This window comes from Chenopodium album, chromosome 10, assembly GCF_948465745.1.
Source record: "Chenopodium album chromosome 10, dcCheAlbu1.1, whole genome shotgun sequence".
NCBI lineage: Eukaryota > Viridiplantae > Streptophyta > Magnoliopsida > Caryophyllales > Amaranthaceae > Chenopodium > Chenopodium album.
In genome coordinates, this window is record NC_137843.1 from 46001961 (window position 1) to 46029864 (window position 27904).

At 37.3% G+C, this 27904-nt stretch overlaps 1 protein-coding gene across 1 annotated transcript; it reads right to left on the reverse strand.

Annotated features, from left to right (window-relative positions):
• Positions 1–27904, reverse strand: LOC145565269 (uncharacterized). Its single transcript, XM_081625328.1, has 8 exons — positions 27552–27904; positions 6540–6844; positions 6026–6378; positions 5786–5897; positions 4995–5665; positions 3500–3598; positions 290–390; positions 1–28 (listed from the first exon to the last, which is right to left on the reverse strand). The coding sequence occupies exons 1-8, from the start codon at positions 27902–27904 to the stop codon at positions 1–3; spliced, it is 2022 nt and encodes a 673-aa protein (XP_081481454.1).

Here is a 27904-nt window from a genome sequence, read left to right on the forward strand (position 1 = left end):
TTACAATGGTAGCTCATCTAACTTGTTCCTGAACACCCACTTGAGCCCAATGATCTTCTTTTCCTTAGGCTTTGGCTCAAGGTGCCAGACTTTGTTCCTTTCAAACTCATTTAGTTCCTCTTGCATGGCTACTATCCAGTCAGCATCTCCCAAGGCTTCTTGGTGATTTCGAGGCTCTAGGATGGACAGAAATGCTTGGAACGCATAGAAGTTCCTCATTTGCGATCTGTTTTGAGTTCCTTTCCCAATGTCACTGATTATGAGATCAGTAGGGTGGGAACCTTGATACCTGAACGGCTTGGGATGAAATTCCCTTGCTGGAACTCCAATTTGAGGAGCTTCTTGTCCTGTTCCTTCTGCATCTTCTTCTTCAGCTTGTTCCTCATTCACCTGTTCATCTTGGTGAGGAACATCTTTATTCTCTTGAGGTTCTTCTTCTGCTACAGGATGCTTTTCTTTGGTTGGCTTTTGATCTTCTTCTTCATCTTTGTCTCTGATCAATCCTATTTCAAAATCATTATCTTCTTCCTGTTCATGTACACTCACAAACTGGTTAACTTCATCAAATATTATGTGAATGCTTTCCTCAACACACATTGAGTTCTTATTGTAAACTCTATAAGCTTTGCTATCAGAGGCATATCCAAGAAATATAGCCTCTTCGCTTCTTTCATCAAATTTGCCTAGATTTTTCTTACCATTATTATGTACAAAGCACTTACAACCAAAGGCCCTAAGATGGGATATGTTTGGTTTCCTTCCCCTGAAAAGTTCATAGGGAGTCTTGTTGATGATGCTTCTGATTGTTACTTTGTTAAGAATGTAACATGCTGTATTCACGGCTTCAGCCCAGAAGTTCCTTGGCAATCCACTTGCAATCAGCATGGTTCTAGCCATTTCCTCAAGGGTTCGATTCTTCCTTTCCACAACCCCATTCTGTTGGGGAGTTCTTGGAGCTGAGAAGTTATGGTTCATGCCATTTTCCCTGCAAAACTCATCGAATCTTGAGTTCTCAAATTCAGTTCCGTGATCTGATCTGAGATGGACTAGTGAGTGACCACTGATTTTCTGTATTTTCTTGGCAAAAGCAACAAACTCGTCAAAAGTTTCATCTTTACTTGCAAGAAAAATAACCCAAGTGAATCTGGAATAATCATCAACAATAACCAAAACATATTTCTTGCCACTCCCGCTTTGAATTCTCATGGGACCACACAAGTCCATATGGATTAGTTCCAAAGGCTTTGTAGTGCTCACCATTTTCTTCAATTTAAAAGATGAACGAACATGCTTGCCTTTCACACATGCATCACAAACTTTATTCTGTAGGAACTTGATGATAGGAAGTCCCACAACCAAGTTCCTTGACCTCAGTTTGTCCAGTAGTGAAAAGCTAGCATGTCCAAAACGTTTATGCCATAGCAGGGGATCATCTTCAACAACACTCAGACATGTAAGGTTGTTCCTTGGGATTAAGTTGAGGTCTATAGTATATGTATTCCCTCTTCTTGTTCCTTCTAGAACAACCTTTCCTGATTTGTTGTTGATGATGTTGCAAGAATCAGAAGTAAAACTTACAGAGTTTCCCTTATCACAAAATTGTGATATACTGAGCAGATTGTGCATTAAGCCCTCGACCAGGAACACATTATCAATGGAATGAGATTTTGATCTTCCAATTTTTCCTTTTCCAATGATCTCGCCCTTCTTGTTGTCCCCAAAGGTTACTGTTCCTCCAGGGTAGTCTTCTAGTGAGTGGAATTTTGATTTATCACCTGTCATATGCTTTGAACACCCGCTGTCGAGATACCACGAGTTGTTCCTCCTCACTAGAACCTGCAAGAAAACTAAGCATTAGAATCAGGAACCCAGGTTTCCTTGGGTTCCTTTGACGTGGATGCAATATCAGTTTTCTTGACCCACACTTGTTTTACATTCCTTTTATTAGCTTCTTCTCTATTCCAACATTGACCATAGAGATGTCCAGTCTTACCACAAAAGGTACACATTTTCATGCTAGGAAGCTCAACATATTTCTTTTGTTTACCTTTCTCTTGGTCATATAACCAAGTCCTTCTGTTCTTTTTACTTGAGCTTCAGCAATCCATTTGGGTATAACTTTTGGGTCAATACTTCTATCCTTTCTAGCATTCAGTTCATTTTCAAGTTGATCCTTTTGATTTCTTAAAGTCGAAAGTTCATTTTTCAGATTTTCAAAATCAACATTGAATTTAAGCAACTGATCACTCGAGGAACTGCTAGAACTGATATCAGAATTCATGAGCTTATTATACTGAGTTAATTCAACATTCAGAAGAATACTTTCATTCTTGATTCTATCAGCTATCTCTTTTTGTGTTTATAATTATATTTAGCTCTTGCAATTTGCTTTGGGACTTGGCATAAGCTGTTTCCAACCAAGTGCCATGTTCCTTGCAAACTTTAAGAGCCTTCTCACACTTATTCAGTTTCACACAAGTTTCTCTAAAGAATTCTTCTTCTTCTAGACACGAATCTATTAAGACATCTTTAGAGAGAGTTTTAAGCTATTTAGGATCAAGAAATACCTCTTTGTGGAGTTCCTCAAGGTAGGCCTTTTCATCATCTGATTTGGCCATCAGACACAAATTGGCTGTCTCCTCTTCTGGTTGGTCATCCTCATCTTCTTCACTGTCAGAATCACCCCAAGCTGCTATCATGGCTTTCCTCATGTCCGACTTTTGAAAGTTTGCTTTGCTGAATTTTTCCTTTTCTTGCTCCTTACCCTTTCCTTTTCCTTTATCATTTTCCCAGAGGGGACAATCCCTGATAAAGTGATCTGGGGATCCACACTTGTGGCAGCTGTAGTCAGGTTTGGCATTGGAGTTCTTTTTCCCGAAGTTCCTTGAGGTGCGACCTTTCTTGAATATCCTTTTGAACCTTCGAACGATCATGGCAGCCTCATCCTCGTCCACTTCTGAGTCTTCCTCCTCCTCTTCTTTCAGAGCCAACCCCTTGTTCCTCATGGTTTCAGTGTTGACTCCAAGGTGTAGCTCATGGGTCATGAGAGAACCAGCAAGTTGCTCGATGTTGAACTTAGTGAAGTCCTTAGTTTCCTGTAGGGCTGTCACCTTAGCTCTCCATCTCTCGTCCTGTGGAAGACTTCTGAGAACCTTCCTAACCTGCTCATCTGTAAGAATCTGTCTACCAAGGGAAACCAGCTCATTTATGATGTTAGTGAAACGAGTTAGCATCTCCTGGATGGTTTCCTTAGGTTGCATCTCAAATCTTTCATACTTAGACATAAGTAGATCGATTTTCGAGCGTTTAACCTCATTAGTTCCTTCATAAGTAATCTGCAGCAAATCCCAGATTTCCTTAGCGTTCTTGCACCCCATAACACGATTGTGTTCGTGAGGTCCAAGCCCGCAATGGAGCAATTTCACAGCCATAGCATTGATTTCCAATTTGTCAAAATCCTCTTTCTCATATTCAGACATGGGCTTAGCTTAGGGATTACCTCATTCTGAGCGTTTGTCTTGATGACTTCGAAATCATCAACTTCAATGACCCTCCAAACTTGGTAGTTCTCCGCCTTGACAAAGACCTCCATACGGTTCTTCCAGTAGGTATAGAACTTCCCGTTGAACATAGGAGGTCTCTGAGTTGAGTATCCTTCCTCGAGCTTTTCGTGAGTATTCATTTCTCCAAGACCTTTCTTCTTCAGGGTTTTCTGATTCTCTTAGAAGTTAGGCTCTGATACCAATTGTTGTTTTAATGAATACTACAAGAAGGGGGGGTTGAATTGTAGTATGAGAATTTAGTCAAACTTTTTGCGGAATCAAAATTAAGTTAGCTAAAGGAACTGAGAGATTAACTAAAGGTACTAAAGAATGCAAGAGAGATTTTACGTGGAAAACTCCTTGGCCCTAACAAGGAGAAAAACCACGACCACTTGGGATTTTGGGAAAAGAATCTTCACTATAATAGGGCAAATGATCCTATTACAAGCTAAAGACTCAAACTCAAGTTCCTCTACGAACTTGAGACCCTGAGGAACAAGTCACCCAACTTGTTACTCTTCTCTTCTCTTTCTCTCTTCTCACTTCTCTGTTCTCTCTTCTCTTTCTCTTCTCTCTCTCTCTTCTCTTTCTCATACACAAACGTTCACTCGAACTTCCCCATTCCCCAATTACAACTCGAAAGAAAAACAAACTCTAGTATAAGAACATTAAGAATACTCTAATGAACTTGTGTGGAATTGACACTTGACTCGATTTGAAGCTTGAAAACTTATGTGAGCAAGGGTGAGTTTTTCCAGCAGAAATTAAGAGCTATTTATAGAGCATAAGACGCCTTGGAAAAACTTCTTTGTGCAGCAAATCCACTACGCCACTACTCATACCCACTAAGACGATCATGTCCCTAAAATTAAGGGACCATGAACTCCTCAATGTGCAAGACCATGTCTAGAAGAAGAACATGGGAGAGTAGGCCGCAAGTTTAGAGAAAACGTGAAAGATTTTATTTTTTAAAAATCATTTTCCGAAAATCAGAAAAAGAAAAGAAAATAAAATCTTTTTAATTAAAGAAAAGATAAACATTTAAATATCAACAGTTTTCCTAAAAACTAGCATGCACAATTTTTTATCCTAAGACCAATTCCACACAGAATTTTCGAGTGTAACTAACTTCCTTATACTTACATAAATCCTAAAATATATAAAATATTTAGTCTTCATGTTTCTCTGATGAAGCTTCTACTCCGAGGCTTCTGTTCCTTGTAAGGAACTTCTCTTCTCAAGTCTTCATTTCTGAAGCGCCAGTTCCTGTGAGGGAACTCTTCTTTTTGGATAACTTTGTTTCTGGCCTTCCTGTTCCTCATGGTATCTTTGCTCGACACTTAATTCTCCTAGTCTTTGCACTGATCACACACTTAAACAATCAAGCCTTTATTAGTATGTAAGTAAGTAAGGTTGTGTCATCATCAAAATCATTAAGTACAACAGATTGACACTCTGCCCGGAAGCTCTTTCATAGGTGCTGATGATATCAGCTATAACTGAGCATTCTTTAACCGTAGCTGTAGCAAATAAAATGCTGTCGTCTGCAAAGAAAAGGTGTGAAATTCTAGGGGCCCCAAAGCACACTCTTGCCCCATGAATCCGATTATCCATCGCCGTTCTCGATAAAAGGGTCGAAAAAGCATCCACAACAAGCAGGAATAAATATGGAGATATAGGGTCCCCTTGTTGGAGGCCCCTCGAAGGAATCACCTCACCAGAAATTCTCCCATTTATTTTGAAGGAGAAAGACACACTCGAAAGGCAGTCCATAACTCGCTGAACCCAACCATCATCAAAGCCCATTTTGTACATCACTCTCTCCAAAAATACCCACTCAACTCTTTCATAAGCCTTGCTTATATCCAACTTCATTGCTATTGAGTCATTCTTTCCATCACCCCGTCTCTTCATGGCATGAAAAATCTCAAAAGCGACTGAAGCATTGTCAGTGATCATTCTTTTCGGGATAAAAGCACTCTGATTGGCAGAGATTATTTTATCCAAAAAACGTTTCAATTTATTAGCTATCGTCTTCCAGATAATTTTATACAGTACATTGCAGCAACTTATGGGCCGGAATTCCGTCATACATTTTGGTTTGTCGCATTTCGGAATTAGAACTACACAAGTTTTATTCATATCATTCAATACAACATTGCCACGCCACCAATTCTTCACAAAACAAATTATATTATTTCTAACAATATGCCAAAATTTTTGAAAAAATAAAGCATGCATACCATCTGGGCCCGGGGCTTTATTAGGATGCATTTGAAATAATGCTCGCTTGATTTCTTCATTCGATGGCTCAGAGTTCAACGAAAAGTTCATATCATCAGACACCACTCTCTCCTAACCAGCAAGTGCTTGATCAAAATTACTAAGAGATTCTGAAGCAAAGAGAGACTTGAAATAACCCGCAACAATCTGCTCTAATTCCTCCTTCCCGGAACGCTATGTTCCACCGTCATCGAAGATACCAGAAATACTATTGTAATGCTTCCTGATACTAGCTTTTTGATGAAAGAAAGATGTGTTCTTATCCCATCCCGCATCTCATTCGTTCTATCTCTCGCATGCCAATATGATTCCTCCAAACGGTGCAAATCATCAAGTTCACAGGAAATAGTCTTACAATGTTCCAACATATTCGCATCAGGAAACAACGACTGGGCTGCTTCCAGTTTCTCCTCTGTCTCCTTAATTCTTTTTTTAATATTGCCGAAGGTTTTAGCCGCCCAATCAGTCAGGCTGTCCGCACATTTAGATAGACGTTGGGCAGTATGCACTCCAGCACTGTTAACCCAAGCTTCTTCAACCACTTTACCACATTCTGCATTTGATAACCAGAGGGCTTCAAAGTGGAATTTCCTCACATGTTTACCTCGTCATATTGAGCATTGGCATTTAATAATATGGGAGTGTGATCAGAGTGGTAGAAAGGGAAGTGCTTAACATCATAGTACGGGAACATTGAGCACCACCCTGTGTCACCAAGAAAACAATCCAGCCTTTCTCTGTTGAAAGTTGAAGGATGAGTACCACGTTTCCAAGTAAAGATGCTTCCACGGTAACCAAGATCCCTTAATCCACAATCATCTATTGCCATTCGTAACGCATTCATTAATCTTTCACAACGCGGAACACCCCCTTCTTTCTCATTATGGCTCACAATCTTGTTGAAATCTCCAAACATCACATATGGCAACGGGCTACTCGCTTTTAGACGGCTCATAAGAGACCAAGTTTGGTGCTTGTTCTCTTGCTCAGGCCTCCCATAGATCCCAACCGCTCTCCAACTAGGATTTGATCGAGCATATTCAAGGAAAATTTACTTCTTTTTTCAAACAACTGTATTTTCGTTTTTTTTTTACCAAAAAAAAAAAACATTGAAACGGGTTCTAGTAATCCTTAAATCATGGTGATATTTATTTTTGATGCAAATGAGGGGCTAGGCCCTGAGGAATAAAAATAAACAAACTCGGTCTATCCTTAATTATCTTTGCCTAAAATAATTTGTCAAAATTTTACTGTAATACAGTAAAAACTTCTTGGACCACCCCATTAGGCTATTACCCTATTATTTTTCCAAATTTTTGTATTTAACATTTAAAAGTTAAAATAAATTTTTTTTTTGTTTTCTTTTTTCTGTGCAGCGAAAATAACAAGGAATATTCATATACGTATTTAAGTTTTCTTTTACTAATTTTTGCATATGTTCAAATACCTATATAAAAACATGTGTTGGAACTTAGAAGTTATTTTAAATAATATAGAGAATTGGTAAAATTAGTTTCAATTGAATAAAAATAATTTCATTTCAATATAAATAATTTCAGTTCATTAATAAAAATAGGGAGAAGAGAATAGAACATAGCAGACTTAAACTTTATTTGAGCATGTTAAATAATGATTTCAAATAGTGATTTACATATTTGTTGTCCATTTAGAAATGCACAACAACTATTAGTTGGGATGATTATTCTATTTATATGCATGTATGAAGTATATATTTTTGAATTTATTAATTGTTCATTACTTCTTTTTAAATCATTAAAAGTGTACCTTAAAAAGTGATATCGTATTTTTTAAGATCGTGTTAATAAGGTGGTCCTAGATCATTAGTGGGTATCCCTACCTTGTTAGGGTATGATGAAAAAGGGGGTTGATCTTAATAAATTGCATTTTTTTATCATTCTTACCGGCAATAATACCCTTGTTGATTAAATTAATTGTTAAATACAATGTTGGATTCAATGTTTAAAGGTTCTTATCAATTTATTACCAACAGTGGAAAACGCGGCTCAGTTACACTGTATAATAATACTAGATAAGTTCTACTAAAACTTTTCACATCGTGAGGTGATACAAAAATAAATAAAAAAAAAAGAAAAAAAAAGAGGAAGTAAGATTAATTTGCCAAAAATCAATAAAAAACGGAGGATAAAACTCATTCGATAATGTAGCATAATAATGATTGTCACTCTATGATTTTTTTTTTTTACTCTATGATTGACAAGTATATCTCTACTCCATATTTAATACACCACTCATATTGTATTAATTAGATCTTTATTTAGACATCCCATAAATTTAATTTATGAATACACAAAATGAAAATGTATTTATTTTTATTTATTTATTTTTAACTAAGGTCATATATTTAGACATCAGTATATATTGGTCGTTGCAGCTAACCAAGGGCTTATTACTTTATTAGTTAATCACGTTCGTATTTAATATATATAACTTGAAGTCAACTACACATAATTGCTTAGCCAAAACATCTGTGTATATAATATAACACAAAAAATATGATTAGTCCATCCCAAATAATTATAGATAGCCCCAAAATAATAAAAAAAAAACTAATATTAAATTGCCTTGAACCAACAAAATTCGAAGAACATCATTGAAATTAAGTGCATTTGTGAGGCCTAATATGTTTTGTCACTCTAACGTTAGACATGAATATCCCTTACGTAAATATATATGATGTGGCATGGGAAAAAAAATATTAAGACAAGATAGGGCTAATTTTGCTCTTATATTTCTTATTTTATTTTACTAATTTTTACTAAACTAGAAATAAATTTACTAAACTGCACTTTTTTTGTTATGTTGAACTGAATTATTTTTACTAAAGTAAACTTATGCCATGTTCACTTCACATTATTTTTGCTGAACTGAAATTATTTTATTAAATTGAAATTATTTTTGTTGTAGTTGAATTAGTTATAGTGAACTGAAATTATTTTTGTTAAATTGAAATTATTTTTACTGATTCTCTATTATATTTCTTACTTCTTTATAATTAATGAGTTTTTATTAAACTGAAATTATTTATTGCTACTTTATAGTTATTTATTATTTACTAAACCCAAATATTCTTTACATATTTATAGTTACTTTTAAAAAAAAAAATGGGACTACCTAATATTTATTTAGGCTTCCTAATTCATTTTATGTGAAATATATCATTTTTCAACTCTTTGACTAAGCATTTGCATTTATTCATTTTAAGTTACACGATGTATTTCAAATAAATTACTTTTTAATAATAACGATGTTAATTAATATTCCAATTTAAAATCTCAATTTGAACAAGGATCGTTGTGTAAGGTAATGTTTTGGGCGAGCAACTATTTACAATATTTAAATTCGTACTTTCTACTTTAACAAGAACTAATGATGATTATTCTAATAAGACCTTTGGTTAGATAGAGTGACAATAATTTTAGTCAAGAGTACTAAAAATAGATGTGATTATCTTAAATAACCATAAACTTCTGTATTTTGTAAAAAAAAATAAAAATAAAAATAAAAAATTGAACCACTTCGTTTTCGGTATGTCGAAGTATTACTTAGGTATACCCAAAAGGGGAAATATTCTATGTACCGTGATCTATCTCTTAATCAATTTTTATCTTTGTCAATTGTTCTAATAAACTAATAAAATTTGAATTTTGGGTATTCTTAAAATTCAATTGGAGATTTCTAAAATAAAATTTATGTTGTGAGAGTCATAAGTTTTGTTCTATGCTAGAGTAATTCATTGCAAAAAAATAGGACTAATAAATGAAATTACTATGATTCTTGCATGTATGAATTTTGATAACAATCCTTTAATTAAAGGCAAACTAATCTTTAGCTATTTTTTTTGGGACTAACTAGTAGTCGTTTCAGATCACAGAATTTTGTTATTTGTTACGTAATATTTACATTCAAGTACATGTTTTCGCGCATCCTTAAATTAATTTAAAATAAGGGATTTGTCAATATAAACAAGGATTATTATGTAATAGGCAATGTTTTGTCCAAGCAACTATTTTCAGCATTTAAAATCGATTTCTTTATTTTAATAAAAATCGTGATTAATTGGTTAGATAGAGTTGCAATAAATCTCGTCAAGAGTGCTAAAAATGGATGTGATTATCCGAAATAACTTTATACTTTTGTATTTTTTTTGTAAACGAAAAGTAATTCAACCACTTTGTTTTAGGTATGCCCAAATATAACTTATGTATACCCGAATTGGGAAACATTTTATATATTCCCTGATCGATGTATGTTTTAATCAAGTCTTAGTCAATCCTTCTGATTAAATAAAAATCCACTTTTGGGTATGCCCAAAATTAAATTGGAAATATTTAGAACTGAAATTTATGTATGTATGCTCTATTGGGGTTGAGATTTTTTTTTTTTTTTTTCCTACGAAGGGTAATCCTCCATCGGGAACAATAGGACTAATACTCGAATTTTTTAGGATTCTTGTGTAGTATAAAATTTCGATAATCATCGATCCTTTGATTAAAGACAAACAGATATTCAACGTTTTATTTTGAGACTAACTAGTAGTCATTTGGGATGGCCTACTTGTGTTCATTATTGTTAAGTACTACGTGTAGGGTTTTAGGTATTATAATACGGAATTTCACGAATCATATTCGTTCGCACCTAAACAGGATCTACAAGCATAACACATAAAGAATCAAATAATACATACCTTTGACGAGTGATTTCCACGTTATGATCGCCTATCAATTAGGGAGAGAATAGAGCCCCAAGCGTGACTCCTCTACTTAGTCATCGGGATTCGAATGAGCCGTCCACCAATACTAGATTAGTCGAGTGAAGGAGGAAAACCACGATCACCACCTTTGCGGACAACCGTCCACCACCACGAACCACCACCACCGTGCTCATGTAACGCCCTAGAAATTCATTTCCTTTAAAATACATGTTTTGCTCTTTTTAAAACTCAAAATAGGAAAATCTAAGATATTACCGCCACCGTGAAAACGGCTAAGGCAATTATCAAAGACACATAGCGGAAGACTACCTTTAAAAACATTCAAAACAAGTCAACTATAAAGTCAACCAAAACGAAAGTAACCAAAGTCAAACGTACAACTTGGAACCATTGTAGGCCCTTATTAAAACCAAACAAACTTAAAAATCTTTGTGTTAGTCTCATAAGCATAATATGAAATAACTAAAGCAATAAATCACATCGTAATCTTATGGAAACTAAGCATGATTCGCTCTTCACTCATGCCCCATCATGAATATGCTTCATCACCTAAAAAACTCCTCTCTACTTGTCCCCACTACTCGCCATTAGAAATGGGTCGTCGTAGGGCCAAAGTAAAGATGAGGCCAAACAAACATAAAAATATACAATCAGCAATGCTGAGTACACAAGCGTAAATAAAACATACTAACATGTTTTCATCCTATCATCACACAACTTATCTTGTTGCACCTGTTTACAAGCATACATCATACCACATGATTCTATAAATAAATAACTAAATAATTTATTTACCTTGATTAGGCATCGAATAGGTTTCCCCTTAACCTACCCCATTAAAGGGGTACTAACACGGGAGCTAACCGTGCCAGTATAAAAGAACCACTCGTAAGTGGCGGAATTCCTACGCATAATAAAATGGAAAGTACAGCGTCCTGTACCCCCAGTAGAAGTTGTGGTCAAATATAAAGTCGCATAACTCCCCCCATATGTTCATACTCAAGGTATATACGTTCCAAGAGTTTTGGTGCATAATCTCTTTCACTTTACGTTACTTACATATTATTAGACTTGGTGATGACTGTAGGGAATATTTCAAGCATTAAGACCCCAAACTTGAACCCCACTATGATCATACACTAAAGTACGGTGGCGTTCCAAAGGGAAAGAAAAAGAGCAAAAAGAGTCGCCAACAAATTTTAGGAACTTGTAAACCCAAAAGACAATCCAAAGGACCATCAACTACTCCATAAGGTCTTGAACCAAACAGGGTCCGGGGATGAGGGTACGAATCCAATCTACAAAAGAAAGGACCTGCCCTATAAAATAGGCCTCTACTTTGTTCTACTCGTATTCATGCGCGCTTTTCGAATAACATACAAACATTATATTAAACCTAACCTGTTTATCTATGTTGGTTGAATATTAATGCACAAATAATACTATTATTAGCGATCACTTGAGTTAAAATCACATTAGCCTAAACCAAATTAATAATTATCTTATTAAGCGTGATTTCAAGTACAAATTCCCTTTAAACCTGCATAAGAGGTGTGATCAAGCAATAACAATAATATAAAACAAGCAACATAATAAATCAATATTAAATAATAACGATGATAATAGCATGATATAATAAAGCTTAAAAATAATAGCAAGATCCTAGGCATGATACTAACAAGATTAATAACAAATCCTATCATGTCACTAAGCAATAAAGATCAAAGCTTTAAACCTAACATGGTACTAACATGATATTAGAAAGAGTAAAGGCACCCTAAACATGATACTAGAAAGCATAAAATAACATCCTAACATGATACTAGAAATATAAAACAATAATAAACATGCTTTCTACATTGAAAGAGAGTAATAAGATTACATACTTTGAAGCCTCGTATCTCTTTCTAATAACAAAATACACAAGTTAGTAACTTCAACGAAAATAATAAAGAATAATTAAAGAATTAAAGAATTAAAGAAAAATCAAATTAAATAAAGTTTAGACTAGTTTTGGACCAAACCCTCAGAAATTATCAACCTTTCACGTCTAGGGCGAAGGCAACTTCGAACTTGGCTAAGAGACTTTAAGTCTAGCGAATGCGGAATTGTGTTTGTAAAAAGGCTAGTTTAGAAAGAGAGAGAGAAAAGAATTAAGTAATTCTTGAGAGGGAATAGAGAGAATTGAGAAAGAGTTTATGATTGTGAATTCTTTTTCAAAACAGGGATTGGGACGCTATTTATAATGAAAATAATCCGGAAAAACATAGAATTTGATAAGGAAAAAAACTCCACGCTGTCGCCAGGAATTAACTCTGTCGCGACGCGACAATGTCTGTCGCGAGGCGACAGGGTTTGTCGCGCGGCGACAGAGTCTGTCACGTGGCGACAGACTTGTCGTTTGGCGACAACCTGTATTAGCGCGTTTTTCTTCACGCGGAATCCGATCTTTAATCAACTTGATCTACGGAATCCGTACAGAAGATAAAATATATATTTTTAAGATAACAAAACGATATTTTATTCCAAATAAAAATCTATTAAAAATAATTAATTATTAAATCTAATAATATTAGAATTAAAAAGAACCTTCTAGAAACTTCTAGAAAACTATAATTAATCCTAATAATTTTAGGAATAATAATTAACATTGGGCCCTCCTCTAGATCATTGGGTCATATTTAAAATAATTAACTAGGCCCAGTTTAGTATTTTGGCCATAACTTCCTCAATATTCATCGGAATCGATCTCATAATATATCGTTGGAAAGATCTTTTCAAGCCCCATCCAACTACACTATTATTGGACCTTTATCATGGACCAAACGTAAACTGTTTCGGCTATTTTCAAATAAAGTCATTTTCAAAAACAGAGAGAAAAGAATTTTAATTAAAACTAAACCGCAACACCCGACTTTCAAACCACTTTCACCTAATTCGATAATAACACAAAGTGAAAGGCATTCATCACTGGGTTTGGTTTTGGGGAGACACAATTGGGTGTCCACAGAAGCCCCCACTTTGACTGAGTTTGGAGAAACTTAAGTTTCGAAAACAAAAGTCAAAGTAGCGATAGGGACGGAGAATGATTCAAAATGTTCTGCGATTCCAAATCATTCTTATAACGCCGATACCTGTAAAACAACCATTAGTTAAACAGATAAAAGAGTTAAGAAACGCGTATCTTGCACCGTCGAGCACACGTCTCTGAAAGTAACCATTTGTTGTTGCTTCATTTGTTGTTTGTGACAACACCCACAGTGCCTCGTGAACGCCATCGTTGAAGATAACCATATGTCGTCGTCTTCAATATTCTTGGTGACAATCCTCCACAGTATTTCGGGAACATCGTCGAAAATAACTATATGTCGTCATTTCCAGGGTGTGGCCGTACGTTGCCACGGCAGTACGTCGCCGCTATAGACAATCTCTTCTTTACCTTGAGGGACCGTCGAAGTTGATCTTGCTTCGCCATCTCCACTATTTGTGACACTACCTCGCCACGGCCGTGCTTCGCCACTAGACAACTCCTCTCTATGTTGGGACATCGCCAAAGAATCATTCTGCTTATTGACCCTTAATATATTGTTGTTTATCATTGCATTGTATATTTGTGCCAGTACTTTGGTGCTTTTGCCTTTGTGAACCATTACTTTGGTGCATTTATTGAACCAATATTTCGGTGCCTGTTGAACCAATATTTCGGTGCCTGTCGAACCAATATTTCGGTGCCTTATTATGAGCCAGTATTTAGGCGCTTTATGCTAAGTGAGACGATCTTCATCAAGTCGATCACTCAGTGCATTGCAATCAAGCTGACTAAATCATGTCAATTTGCTTAAAGGGGCTAACTGGCGTACCAAGGAACCCAAATTACTAAACTAAACCCACAAAACCACAAGGAGGGGCCTAGAATTCTGTCGCCGCTCCAACGCTGGCCAGAGATGCCTGTCGCGAGCTTTTGCATCTGTCGCCGCGCGACAGAGTCTGTCGCCTCGCGACAATTCTGTCGTTTGGCGGCAGAATCGGGGTTTTAAACCCGTCTTCTTCTTCATTTCTATTTCGCTGCTCTGCTTCTCACAAATTCACGAAACCTTCATCTCACTCGTTCTCGCTCATTTCTCAACCAAATTCGCTCAAACTTGTGGCAAATCGAAGCTTTTCTCATCTATTTTCCCGATCCATGTAAGTTTTGCTCAAACTCTACTCGATTTTTGACGAATTATGCATTCTTGTTCGCGAATTTTCGAAAAATTCGAAAAATGTTCTTGCTTAATTTGCTTTGTTTGTTGAATTTTATGCCTTGAATTTGTTTAATTATGCTTGTACATTACCTTGGGAGTATTTTGAGACTTGTTTGACTCAATTTGGTGAAGAAACGAAGGATTCACCATTGTTGGACCTCTTGAGGTCGTGAATAACAATGTGGGTCGTTCTTTGCATTTTTACTGCTTTTACTTGTACAATTTGTCACAATATTCATCATATGTTTGTAAGAAATTGTTTATTGGCTGAAAGAACATTTCCATGCTTGTTGAAATTTTGCTCTGTTTTAGTACTACGTACTCTGTTTTTTCTTTTTTTTTTTTTTTTTTTTTTTTTTTTTTTTTTTTTTTTTTTTGCGAACATAGTATCATGCGACCTAGGCGAACTTTAGATACTGTAGAGCCTTAAACTTAAATACTTTTACATACTTTAGCATGGCTAGACGACGTGGTTCCGGTTCTCGGTCGAGGGACACGCGTCGAGAGGACGAGCCCACCAGCGAGGGAGAGGACGTGCCTTCTACTTCCAGGCTGGGTCTCATGCCAGATTGGGACGAGCGCACCCTGTTTCACGCGCCGGTTCATCATTTGTCGGAGCGGATCCGACGAGGTCTTGCGAGTGGGAGGACCCGTAGCCATGGCTCGGGTAATTCTACCATCATTTCTCTGTACGACAACTACATCAGTCGCGATGAGGGTCTTCGTCGTCTTTGGGAGTCATGTGGGTTGACCCTCCTGCTGCAGGCCACCCGGGCCATGTTTTCATACGATGGGGGTAACCTCGTCGTCCGAGCTTTGGTGGAGTTCTTTTGGGACACCACCAACACCTTTTATTTTCCCTGGGGTGAGATGACAGTCACTCCAGCTGACTTCAGCCTCATTACGGGGCTAGAGTTTCAGTCTACTCCTCTGCCTTTCGATGCCGGTGTTACTGTCTATTCGCCGGAGGTTTAGGAGTTGTTGGGGCCGATCGTTGTTCGGGCCCAGGCTGAGGCTCAGTCGGGACAGTTGAGTTCCCGATGCATTCGTCGCGGCACGCTGGCTGCAGCTTTTGAGGATGCTGCTACCACCCGAGAGCAGCGGGTGCGCATCTTCATACTGATCTTGTTATCAGGGACGTTTTCCCCTGATCGAGGTAGTAGAGTACTACTATACTACCTGTCTGCTGTTTGCGACCTCCAGTTGGTCGGGACATATGACTGGGCCAGCATGGCCTATGCGGATTTTCTACTGGGCTTGCGGCGCTCCTATCGTCACAAGGCCTTGTCTGGAGAGATAGCCCTTTCCAGTTTTTGGAGGGTCGTAGAGGTACATCTCCTTTTCCTTTTTGAGATTTTAACTTTAGATTTAGAAGCATGACCTTTACTGATTTTCATTTGTTCCGTATAGATCTGGTTCTACGAGTATTTTCCTTCTCTTGCACCTGCGAGACCTTCTCCTCGCGTTCTCCCTATCGCTGCCAGTTGGGGAGGCCGCAGAGGTCCGCCGGAGGTGCTGCGCCTTCGAGAGATGATTCTCACGGTTGGTTTCTTCAATTCATACTTTTTCTTTTATCGTCTTTCGGTGTCAGTATCTTACTTAGTAATTTTTCAGGAGCCTAGCCCGGTTTATCGACCTTGGGCTGCTTTCCCTATCTCTGCGCTGGCGGCGCAGTATACAGCTGAGCGTCGTTACTTTCTGGGGACGTACGACGCGGTGGTCTACCTAGGGGAGAGGGTAGCCATCCAGCACTCCTCAGATACCTTTGTTGTTCCCGCTCCTCCACCTCGGCATATGTTCCACGATGCCTCACAGCGGGATCATGCTGGTGGACCTACTCGGGGTACTCCTTGGAGGTCCTACGTTCTCCTTGAGCAGAGCTACGAGGAGGACCTGTTGCCGTTGCTAGCGCCGGCTCCCGTCCTTTCGGAGGAGGCAGCGGTATGCTTTCATTTATTTAGTTTATCTTTCTTTAGGTAGCCCCCAAGTATCTTTCTAATCTTTTCATTCTTAACAGGCTGGCCCTAGGGAGTTCATCCCTCCGAGGATGTCCATACGCTACCAGGGCACGTATGGGCCGATCGAGGAGCTTATTCCGCCCGCTCCAGAGGGAGAGCAGTTCGTGGAGCGGTTTATTCCTCGTCACCAGACTCGAGTAAGTGGTTTCTCATATATCATCTTTATATTTGCTTCGTGATTGTTATTGACTTAGTTATTTTGACAGTTTTCTCGCGAGGTGGTGACGGCTATGGCTAGGTGCATAGACGCCTTTCGCAGCCAGCTTGTGAGGTTGCGGAACCGGGCTACCTGTCGTAGCAACGATGTTGAGGAGGTATTGCTTTTGTTTTTTATCTTTTTTGACTTTATTTTTTTCATTTGCTCTTGCTAACTTTGATTTACTTTTGCAGGGGCAGCCTATTCCTTCTCCGCGCACTCGGTCGAGACCCGAGCCTAGGAGAGAGACTACTAGGTCCGACTCGAGGCGTCGCCGGACTACTTCAGGTGGCCGGGGTGGTCGTTCTGAGGCCGCAGCGGTAGAGGACTCGGCGTCATCACCTGAGGAGGTTCCGACCGGGCCGACCGTTCGAGGTGGGATGGGTGGTGGGACGTTTGAGTTTGGCTCGTCGTCGCAGCAGCCTTTGCAGCCTCTTTCCGTCGGGTTTCAGGGTGAGGTTAGGTGGCCTGGCCCTAAGTTGCAGTTCGCGCCGCCTGGTGGTTCAGGGGACGATGATGGACATACTCCACGGAGTAGGACATTTTTCGATACATTCGGCATCCCTCGCGACTTGCGACCTCCGGCGCCATAGCTGTACCTGTGTTTATTTATTTTTGACTTTTGTAGGACTTTGTCTATCTTATTCATATGACTCATGTATTAGACACTTGTATATATATGCACTTTATTATTTATTAACATTTTATTTGCCAGATTTATTATTATGTAACAAATGTGTTGTGCATGTAAGTGTGTGAGAAAGTGTAATTTTTGCGCGAAATTTCCGTCATTTTTAATATTAGTGGAGGGTACCGACTCTCTCCACCAAAAAAGAAATAAAAAAGAAAAATGAAGGAAGAAAATATGATAAGCCTAGAATTAATTAAGCTTAATATGATATATGATAATAATAATAATAATAATAATAATAATAATAATAATAATAATAATAATAATAATAATATTGATAATAATAATAATAATGATAATAAGGGTGTATGAATAGGAATAGAACAGTTATAAAAGTTATAAATAGCCCCCGAATCATCCGTTTACTGCATAATTTAACCAGTTTATTACTTAGCTAATTAACTAGAAATCATGCCTTTAGCTAAAAGAACTTTTTGTGGATACATGGATGAATGGTGTCGTCATTTAACTGCTAAAGATAAAAAAGCATTAGATATTTGTCATATGGAGGGTATGTTTGGAATCAAGGGGATGAGTCTTGACATTGATTTTATTTATTCTGCCATAGACTATTGGGATATTGATACTCACTGTTTTAGATTTTTCCATGATGAAATATGTCCTTTACCGGAAGAATTTGGAGCCATTATAGGTTATTATTCCACAGGTCTTGCGGTAATGCCTAGAATCAATGAATATTATTATAAAGATTTTGAATGCTTTTTTGATTTGAGGGGTACGGCTTTAAAACATATAGTGCATGGGAATATAGTTGACTTGACGAAATTTGCACATTATTTTTATGATAATCCTAATCCCGATTTCCGTGTCTATAAGAGAAGGGCTTTTCTTTATTGCTTGTTTAACCAATTGCTCTTAGTTAGTGGTAATGATAATGAAGGCCAATCAATGATTATATCTGTTATAGAACAAGTTGAATCTGGGAGAAATCCAATGCCGCTAATTGTTGGAGAAACTATGCTATGGTTGGATGCATTAAGAAAGAATCCGAGAGCACCTTTTCGAGGTTCTCCAATTTTATTACAGGTATAAGATAATGCTATTTTTAATTTTCCAAGAATTAAAGAATATTATTTTTCACTGTAATACTAATTAAATACATATTTTACAGATATGGCTCATAGAGAGGTTAAAGCTTATTAATCCTCCTGACGATATACGCACATATGTTCCAAATTGCATAGTCCGGCGAAAGAAACGATTTTTGAAAATAGGTCGCCGTGAGTGGAGCAAGGTGTTTGCTGCCGGTGACTTTACCATAGGCTGGATTGTTCCTTGGTGGAGGATTGAGGCAATGGTTGGTTGTAGTAACCAAACATATTGTCGTCTCCCGAGCTTGTCAAGATTAACCTTTTATTTTCCTTGTAGAGTTATGATACAATATGGTCTTGCACAAACTATCCCTATAGGAGATCTCCGCCGTCCTTATGAATTTCCTATGTCACAAGAGATTGAGCGCTTTGACGGATACTGGAGGGGTAGGCCCTTATGGGAGGTGATTACCCACAAGGAGCCACCTTGTTTGTCAAATAAAGTGAAACAATGGCTTGATGGAAGATTCCAAAAATCTCAAGTCAAAATCGAGAAGACCAATGTGAAGGATCGTCTAGGCGACAAAAAGGTCCCTGCTAAAGAACGTCTAGGGGAAAGGATTGAATGCAAAACTCCTATTATGCCAGGAAAGAAAAGTTCTAAGAAAAATCAAGGAAAAAGAAAAGTTGACTCTACAAAGAAGGAAGCTTGGGTAGAAAAGAAACATGGAGTTCTAGCAGAGGGAGAAACCCTCTATACTAAGATAAAGTGTAGGTCTTCTAATGGTTGTCTCCTAGCAAAGGTTATGGATCAAGAGGAAGAGAATGAAGACACAAATTGGAAAAGAATCAAGAAAGAGAAAACAGACTAGAGCATTGCCTTTCCTTTGATTTATTAGACAAAGTTAATTTGTTTTAGTTAATTTTTCAGCTTTTATTTTATCAATAATGTACTTTCTTTATTAATTAATAAAATTCCCAGCTTTTATTTTAATTAACTTTCAATTAAAGCAATGAAAACAATTACAATATTTATTTTTCGGAGAATTAATTCGAGTACGGAAGTCGAATAAATTTCCAGAATATGTGAAACTGGTCTAGAAACTCGCAGAAAGTTGGCGCTGCTATCTGATTTACTGTCGCTGACGATTGGGCTCTGTCGCCTGGACAAAATTGTCGTCTGGCGACAGAGGCTATCGTCTGGCGCCAGTTTCGAAATTTTGCAGACATGCGTTTTTTACTTTGGGGATACAGAATTTGAAGAGATTAAAGTGGCCGCACCCCGTCTGGGTTGCCTACGTATCCTTTACTTAAGGAATCAGGCCAAACGTAGCTCTGGCCGAACCTCGCACAAGTGTGTGTATACCTCAAAAAGTTCTTTTAAGGGTTGTAACGTGGTTAGGCTAAAGGTTGAAGAAGAAAGGGATAAAGACTCAAGACCCTAGATAAGCCCCCCAAGGTGTGCAACCTTGTTTCTAAATCTTTATATTTTTTATGCTTGAGTTTTCTCATTTTTGAGCTTTTTTCTTTTTTGTTTTTGCTCTTCTTTTTTTGCTTTTGCATTCTTCATATTCGCATTTTTTTTTATAAGTGTGGGCAATCTCGATCATGCGGTTTATCACTCACTTGGCATTCATGTTTCTCAGGCACGGTACCGAGCACTCGATAAGAAACGCAATCTGAGATATGTTCTTATCAAAGATATTTTTATATCCAAGACATTGGAACACTTGCCCTTTTGTACACTTTTATTCATTTTTTCTTATTTTTATTTTACTCTTTTAAGATCACTCAAGCTTTCATATTTGGAACTTGCGTAAGTTACACACCATCCCATCCCAAGGTTAGTAGATGTGGGTTGAAAAAATGAAAGGTCTATCGTTAGACGAGGCTCAAAGTGGTTTATCAAGAAAAGGATTATATATTTAAAGGGTGAGAGATATGATATGGCTACAAGGGGTTCCTTAAATCATTGGTATACCTTGTGCTTAATTCGACCTTGATTTTTTTTAGTCGGCGTTGTTTGGTTGTTGGTGCGTTGTTGGAGTCTTATTTTCAAGTGTTTCCATTGCTTTAATTATTTCTTTATCATTTTCATCATTAGTTAAGCAATGCTCGTCATCTTTAGATAGAGAAGAACAAGAAGAATACGGGGAAGAAGACATATTATTAAATTCAGAAATCATTACATCAAATAAAGAAATGTTCGTTGGGACTTGATTGCTAACTATCCTAGGAGTAGAAATGGAAGATGAGGGTGCTACAGCTAAAGACTTAGAAGACTCGATAGGGGAAGACTCTAACTCAGACTTTGACTCAGGCGATTCTTCGAACATTGGTCCTTGTCCTGAAACATTCTCATCGTCATTGTCCCATACTCCATTAATCATGGCATCTTGTGGAAGTTGAACTAGCTTCTTCTCATCAATCAAACGTTGGACCAAGTCCTTAAACTTGAAGCATTGCTCTATTGTATGTCCCCCTGATTGATGATATGAACAATAATATTTGTCTATTCTTTTCAGTGATTCAAATGGTCTTGGTTCGAGAGGTTGAACTTTTCATTCTCGAAGAGCATTTTGAACATGTTTGTGTATGACGTCCCAATTGGAGTATATTTTCTATTATTCTTTTTGGGAGTGTCAATTACTTGGAGAGAAAAAGGTTTCTTTTGTTTAGATGGGGGTCTACTTCTAAGTAACTCATTTTTCTCTTTTATGGCCTCAAAGGTTTGTGAGATCAACTTTTTCAATTCTGTCAATATTAATGTCAATGCCACTACTTCTTGCTTGGTTGCAGGTTCCTAGCCATGGAATTCGAGAGCATCTTCGAAGATTTCTTCTTCCATGGTCTCGATAGGCTCTATGAGGCTAGATGGATCCTCTTGGTTTTCTTTGTCGGAAATGGCCAAGGGATCCGACAGCGGTGCGGTATTGATACTTGGTTTCTTACTTGCAGGAGGCAATGGGAGCTTGTTACTATCGATCAAGTCTTGAATGGCTTCCTTTAGTCTCCAACAATTTTCTGTAGGATGACCCCTACCTTGGTGATATTTGCAATGTGCATTTGGGTTCCAGCTAGCCGTTCTCCTTTCGACAGGTGGGTCCCCAAATGGTCCAATAGGAGTTATAAGACCTTTTGCATGTAAGCGATCAAATGCGGTGTCATAACTCATACCAATAGGAGTATAATTCTTCCTAAATGGTTTCTTTTGTCCTTGATTATTATTCATTGCCAAAACTTCATTTAGAGGAAAAGTGCTAACATTATTTGAGTAGGTAGATTTGGATGAAGAAAGATTGTCGTTCTTCTTATTTTTCCAGCCACTACTTGGGTTGTTATTAGCAACTTTTTGTTTAGCAAGGTCATCTTCAATATTAATTCCAATATCATCTACAGCTTTGAAAGTGTTTAAGTTGCTTTGGTACTTAAGGTGTTTAGAGTATTTTTCTTGGAGGTTCTTAATGAACATTCTAACGGATTCTTTTTCACTAGGCACTTCAACCATTTTTGCAGTAGTTTCCCTCCATTTATTAAAGAAGGAGGTGAAACCTTTATTTTCTTTTTGTTTTAGCATTTCTAATTCTCTATGATCGGTTTCAACTTGTATATTGCATTTATACCTTTCAATGAAAGCGCTCACAATGGATTCCCAACTAGAGGTTTTTTCTTTATCAAGTGAAAAGTACCACTGTTGACATACAGCTTCTAAGGATAATGAAAATACAGAATGAAACGCTTTTCTATCTATCCCCTTAATACTCATTACAGTTTCAAAAGCTCTTAAATGAAAATAAGGATTGTCCATAGCCTTGAACTTAGGGATGTCATTGGGATTGAACTTTTGTGGGAGAAGGTCCTTATCCACCGAGACCCCTTGGGAGCTAATCTCTTGAAATCTAAAGTCGCTGGACAATTTGCCCAAGCTTTCCTGGATTAGGTCCATTTGTTTTTGTTTTTCAGGATTACTTATTTGCAGCGATAGGTTTTGTAACATTTCAGCCAAGTTGGCTACCTGTCCTTTGACTTCATTAAGTTCTTCTTGACTAGCCATTGCCTTCTTAGCTTTCCTTTTCCTACCGACTGGTTTGTCAAAAAGTAAGACTTGAACAAAAGTGTTGTCTTTGATTAAACGCCCTTCCTTTCTTGACCACGCGCTGTAATTTAAACCATATTTGTTTTAATACTCGACTCTAATTGACTTGACTTTATGTTCAAAAGATTTAAAAGAAAAAGTGAAAAAATGAAAAAATGGGGTATATATTTTAAGGGATTTTAAAAATTGGAGGATTAATATCCGACTTACCCCCCTAAAAAAAATGACGGAAAACACGCATTCAAGACTCTCTAGACATGGTCAGAATGTGACAAACATGTTATGTGTGTGCTTTATGTGTATGTGAGTGACATGTTTTGACTACTAGTGTATGACCATGGGACTTTAAGTGCCTAAACTCAATTAAAGACTTAAACGTGGTTTGAACCATTAACAAACTGATTAATCCGATTAGTAGACTGTTAATTAGACTCGTCGTGATGACTCGAGCAAAAGAACTGGACTGTCGCTAAAACCACAGGACTGTCGCCACGGTTTGGAGCCTGTCGCCAGACGACAAGATTGTCGCCAAGCGACAGACGCTAAACTACAGCGCCACAGTCCAAATTCCTGCGCCATTGCTGGAACATTAATCTGGACTGTTTCCAGTAATTTTACTCTAAATGGACATGCCTAAAGTCATGCTAAGTCGAATTGATTAACTTATTAGTCTTTAATTAATTAATTAATTAGACAAAGTCCTTTTAGTCATTAGTCAATTTATTTAGTCTTTAACACAAGTCAAACAAACGGTTAACACATATATAATAAATACAAGCAAGGGTGCACAAGTAGTTCACATAGTCACAAGATGAGTTTGCAACCTAACCATGGCTCTAGTTCTCTAAAGTTCGAGGATATGGGTTAAGTCAAAAAGGTCCATGGTTAAGAATCCATATGCATTGCACACAAGCCTACCGGGAGGGTTGGAGCGAATGGACAGGATTCCGCGAGTGCGTGATGAAATCGGACTCGACTCCATGGTTTGGTGGATTCACAAACATTACACGTACCCAAATCTGAACTTTGCACATGATAGTGGAATATTCCATTGGGCAGGTGAAGCAGGAACCCCCAGAGGGTTATTTCCATATGTAGAACACATATGGGTTCAGAAAAGTGAGAAAATGACTCAATCAATAAGCAAAATCAAGCCAACAATGCTAGAAATGGTCAAAGCAAGAAGGCAGACCCCTGGCTCGGTATTGGAAGAACTTGGCGCCAGACTACAGGGACTGTCGCCAGGCGACAGAAACTTTTTACGGGCGACAAGCCCTGTTTTCTAGACGCTAGTTCCTACATGCCTTGGCAAGTTTCTGTGTTCTTCGAATTTTCCAGATTTCGCATCATCTTTTCGATTCTAGTCATGAAAGATATTTCTCAAATTTCCTACGTGTAAAATTCCTATGGATTGACTCATGGGGTACTCCCACGAGGACCTTTTAATGCATATGACAATAATGTTAATCAAATCACGCACATGAAATACTTAGAATTTTTCGAGTCTCATCCGCTCATTCTAAATAATTGCCAAAATTAAATAAATTTCAGGAATATAAATAGAAATCCTCCCCAGTGGAGTCGCCAAAAAACTGTAGGGAATATTTCAAGCATTAAGACCCCAAACTTGAACCCCACTGTGATCATACACTAAAGTACGGTGGTGTTCCAAAGGGAAAGAAAAAGAGCAAAAAGAGTCGCCAACAAGTTTTAGGAACTTGTAAACCCAAAAGACAATCCAAAGGACCATCAACTACTCCATAAGGTCTTGAACCAAACAGGGTCCGGGGATGAGGGTACGAATCCAATCTACAAAAGAAAGGACCCGCCCTATAAAATAGGCCTCTACTTTGTTCTACTCGTATTCATGCGCGCTTTTCGAATAACATACAAACATTATATTAAACCTAACCTGTTTATCTATGTTGGTTGAATATTAATGCACAAATAATACTATTATTGGCGATCACTTGAGTTAAAATCACATTAGCCTAAACCAAATTAATAATTATCTTATTAAGCGTGATTTCAAGTACAAATTCCCTTTAAACCTGCATAAGAGGTGTGATCAAGCAATAACAATAATATAAAACAAGCAACATAATAAATCAATATTAAATAATAACGATGATAATAGCATGATATAATAAAGCTTAAAAATAATAGCAAGATCCTAGGCATGATACTAACAAGATTAATAACAAATCCTAGCATGTCACTAAGCAATAAAGATCAAAGCTTTAAACCTAACATGGTACTAACATGATATTAGAAAGAGTAAAGGCACCCTAAACATGATACTAGAAAGCATAAAATAACATCCTAACATGATACTAGAAATATAAAACAATAATAAACATGCTTTCTACATTGAAAGAGAGTAATAAGATTACATACTTTGAAGCCTCGTACCTCTTTCTAATAACAAAATACACAAGTTAGTAACTTCAACGAAAATAATAAAGAATAATTAAAGAATTAAAGAATTAAAGAAAAATCAAATTAAATAAAGTTTAGACTAGTTTTGGACCAAACCCTCAGAAATTATCAACCTTTCACGTCTAGGGCGAAGGCAACTTCGAACTTGGCTAAGAGACTCTAAGTCTAGCGAATGCGGAATTGTGTTTGTAAAAAGGCTAGTTTAGAAAGAGAGAGAGAAAAGAATTAAGTAATTCTTGAGAGGGAATAGAGAGAATTGAGAAAGAGTTGATGATTATGAATTCTTTTTCAAAATAGGGATTCGGACGCTATTTATAATGAAAATAATCCGGAAAAACATAGAATTTGATAAGGAATAAAACTCCACGTTGTCGCCAGGAATTAACTCTGTCGCGACGCGACAATGTCTGTCACGAGGCGACAGGGTCTGTCGCGCGGCGACAGAGTCTGTCGCGTGGCGACAGACTTGTCGTTTGGCGACAACCTGTATTAGCGTGTTTTTCTTCACGCGGAATCCGATCTTTAATCAACTTGATCTACGGAATCCGTACAGAAGATAAAATATATATTTTTAAGATAATAAAACGATATTTTATTCCAAATAAAAATCTATTAAAAATAATTAATTATTAAATCTAATAATATTAGAATTAAAAAGAACCTTCTAGAAACTTCTAGAAAACTATAATTAATCCTAATAATTTTTGGAATAATAATTAACATTGGGCCCTCCTCTAGATCATTGGGTCATATTTAAAATAATTAACCAGGCCCAGTTTAGTATTTTGGCCATAACTTCCTCAATATTCATCGGAATCGATCTCATAATATATCGTTGGAAAGATCTTTTCAAGCCCCATCCAACTACACTATTATTGGACCTTTATCATGGACCAAACGTAAACTGGTTCGGCTATTTTCAAATAAAGTCATTTTCAAAAACAAAGAGAAAAGAATTTTAATTAAAACTAAACCGCAACACCCGACTTTCAAACCACTTTCACCTAATTCGATAATAACACAACGTGAAAGGCATTCATCACTGGGTTTGGTTTTGGGGAGACACAATTGGGTGTCTACAATGACTCTCAAACCATAATCATTCAATCATAATAATTATTCAAACAATCAAACATACCAATTTAATTCTTGAATAATTAGTGACCACATAATATTTAATGTTGAACCCTTTTTAAATCTACCTCGGTGTCAAAGACACCTTAAATACATAATGCGCCACAGATCCTATCCCTCGGTGTTGAAAACACCTTAAGTGACCGAAGGCACCAAAATATAATTTATTTCTCGTGTACAAAGACACTTAAATAGCTCTTTCTTCATGCTTATAGCATCAATAAAAATTATATGAACCATAATAAAATTCCTTTTCACTATTCCAACCTTAATTGAACATGCTTTCTATCATGTCATAAATAAAAGTGTGGTTCATATTCAACATGCCAAACAAATATTTTCCAATCATCAATCCATCACAATAAATCACGCTTCATAGTTCAATCACCAATATTAACCAAGCCACAAATTCCAATCACAATCTAGCATGATTCCACTTGGAATTAAATAATCAAAGTCTAGCATGCTCCTACATAATCAATTATATGCCAAATAAGCGAACGTACCTCAAATAAGCTATTAAAATAGCCGAGTACACTACAACAATTCCCGAACCAAGTCTCCTACATAAAGGGACAATAATACTATATTAATTACCCTTGTATACACAATTTTCAGCAACTTAAACTCACTTTAAGCAACTTATAATAATCTGAAAATTATAGTAAAACCCTTTATTAATCTCTCTTTCAATTGGTAATTAAACCCTTTTATTAAAATCACAATTCTACTACTTTAAATAAAATTCCAGCAATAATACTTTGTTAAAAGGAAAAATTAGAAAAAATAATCCCAACTTTCATCAATGTTGCTAGAATAATCCCAACTTTGGATTATTCTGGAATAATTCGAACTTTATGGGTTATTTTTTTTCTTCAATCCCTAACCGGTCAACCAAAGTCAATGACCCATTATATCAGGTCACTTGACACGTGTCAAGTCCTGATTGGTCTAAATTTTTTTTAAAAAAAAATAACAAAAAACAAAAAAAATTAAAACAAAAAAATTAAAAAAAAAAAGAAAAACCCATCCAGCAGCCTCCCCTCCCCCACCACTCCACCCTAACCTCCACCACTATAGAAATCCCGCCGCCTCACCATCACCGGACAACCGCCGTTCTTTCCTCAGTCACCGCGTTCTTCCCTCGCCATTTTCCCCCTTTCCCGAAATCCCCTTCAACGAGTTCAACCCCCCCACGCAACCACCAAAGCAACCCCTTACCCATGCCCGAAAAACCCCAATTACTCCTTCCCCACCTCAAAACCCTAGCGGCTAGGGTTTTCGACGATGGTGAAGGGGTTTTTGGTGGTTTTCGGGAGTGGGCAAGGTGGTTTAGAGGGATATTTCGAGAGTAGAGCTGCTGGTTTTTGGGGTTTTCGGGAGTGGGGCTAGTGGTTTTTGGGGATTGGCTGGTGGCGTGGGAGTTTCGGGGAGGTGATGCTGGTTTGTCAACCAT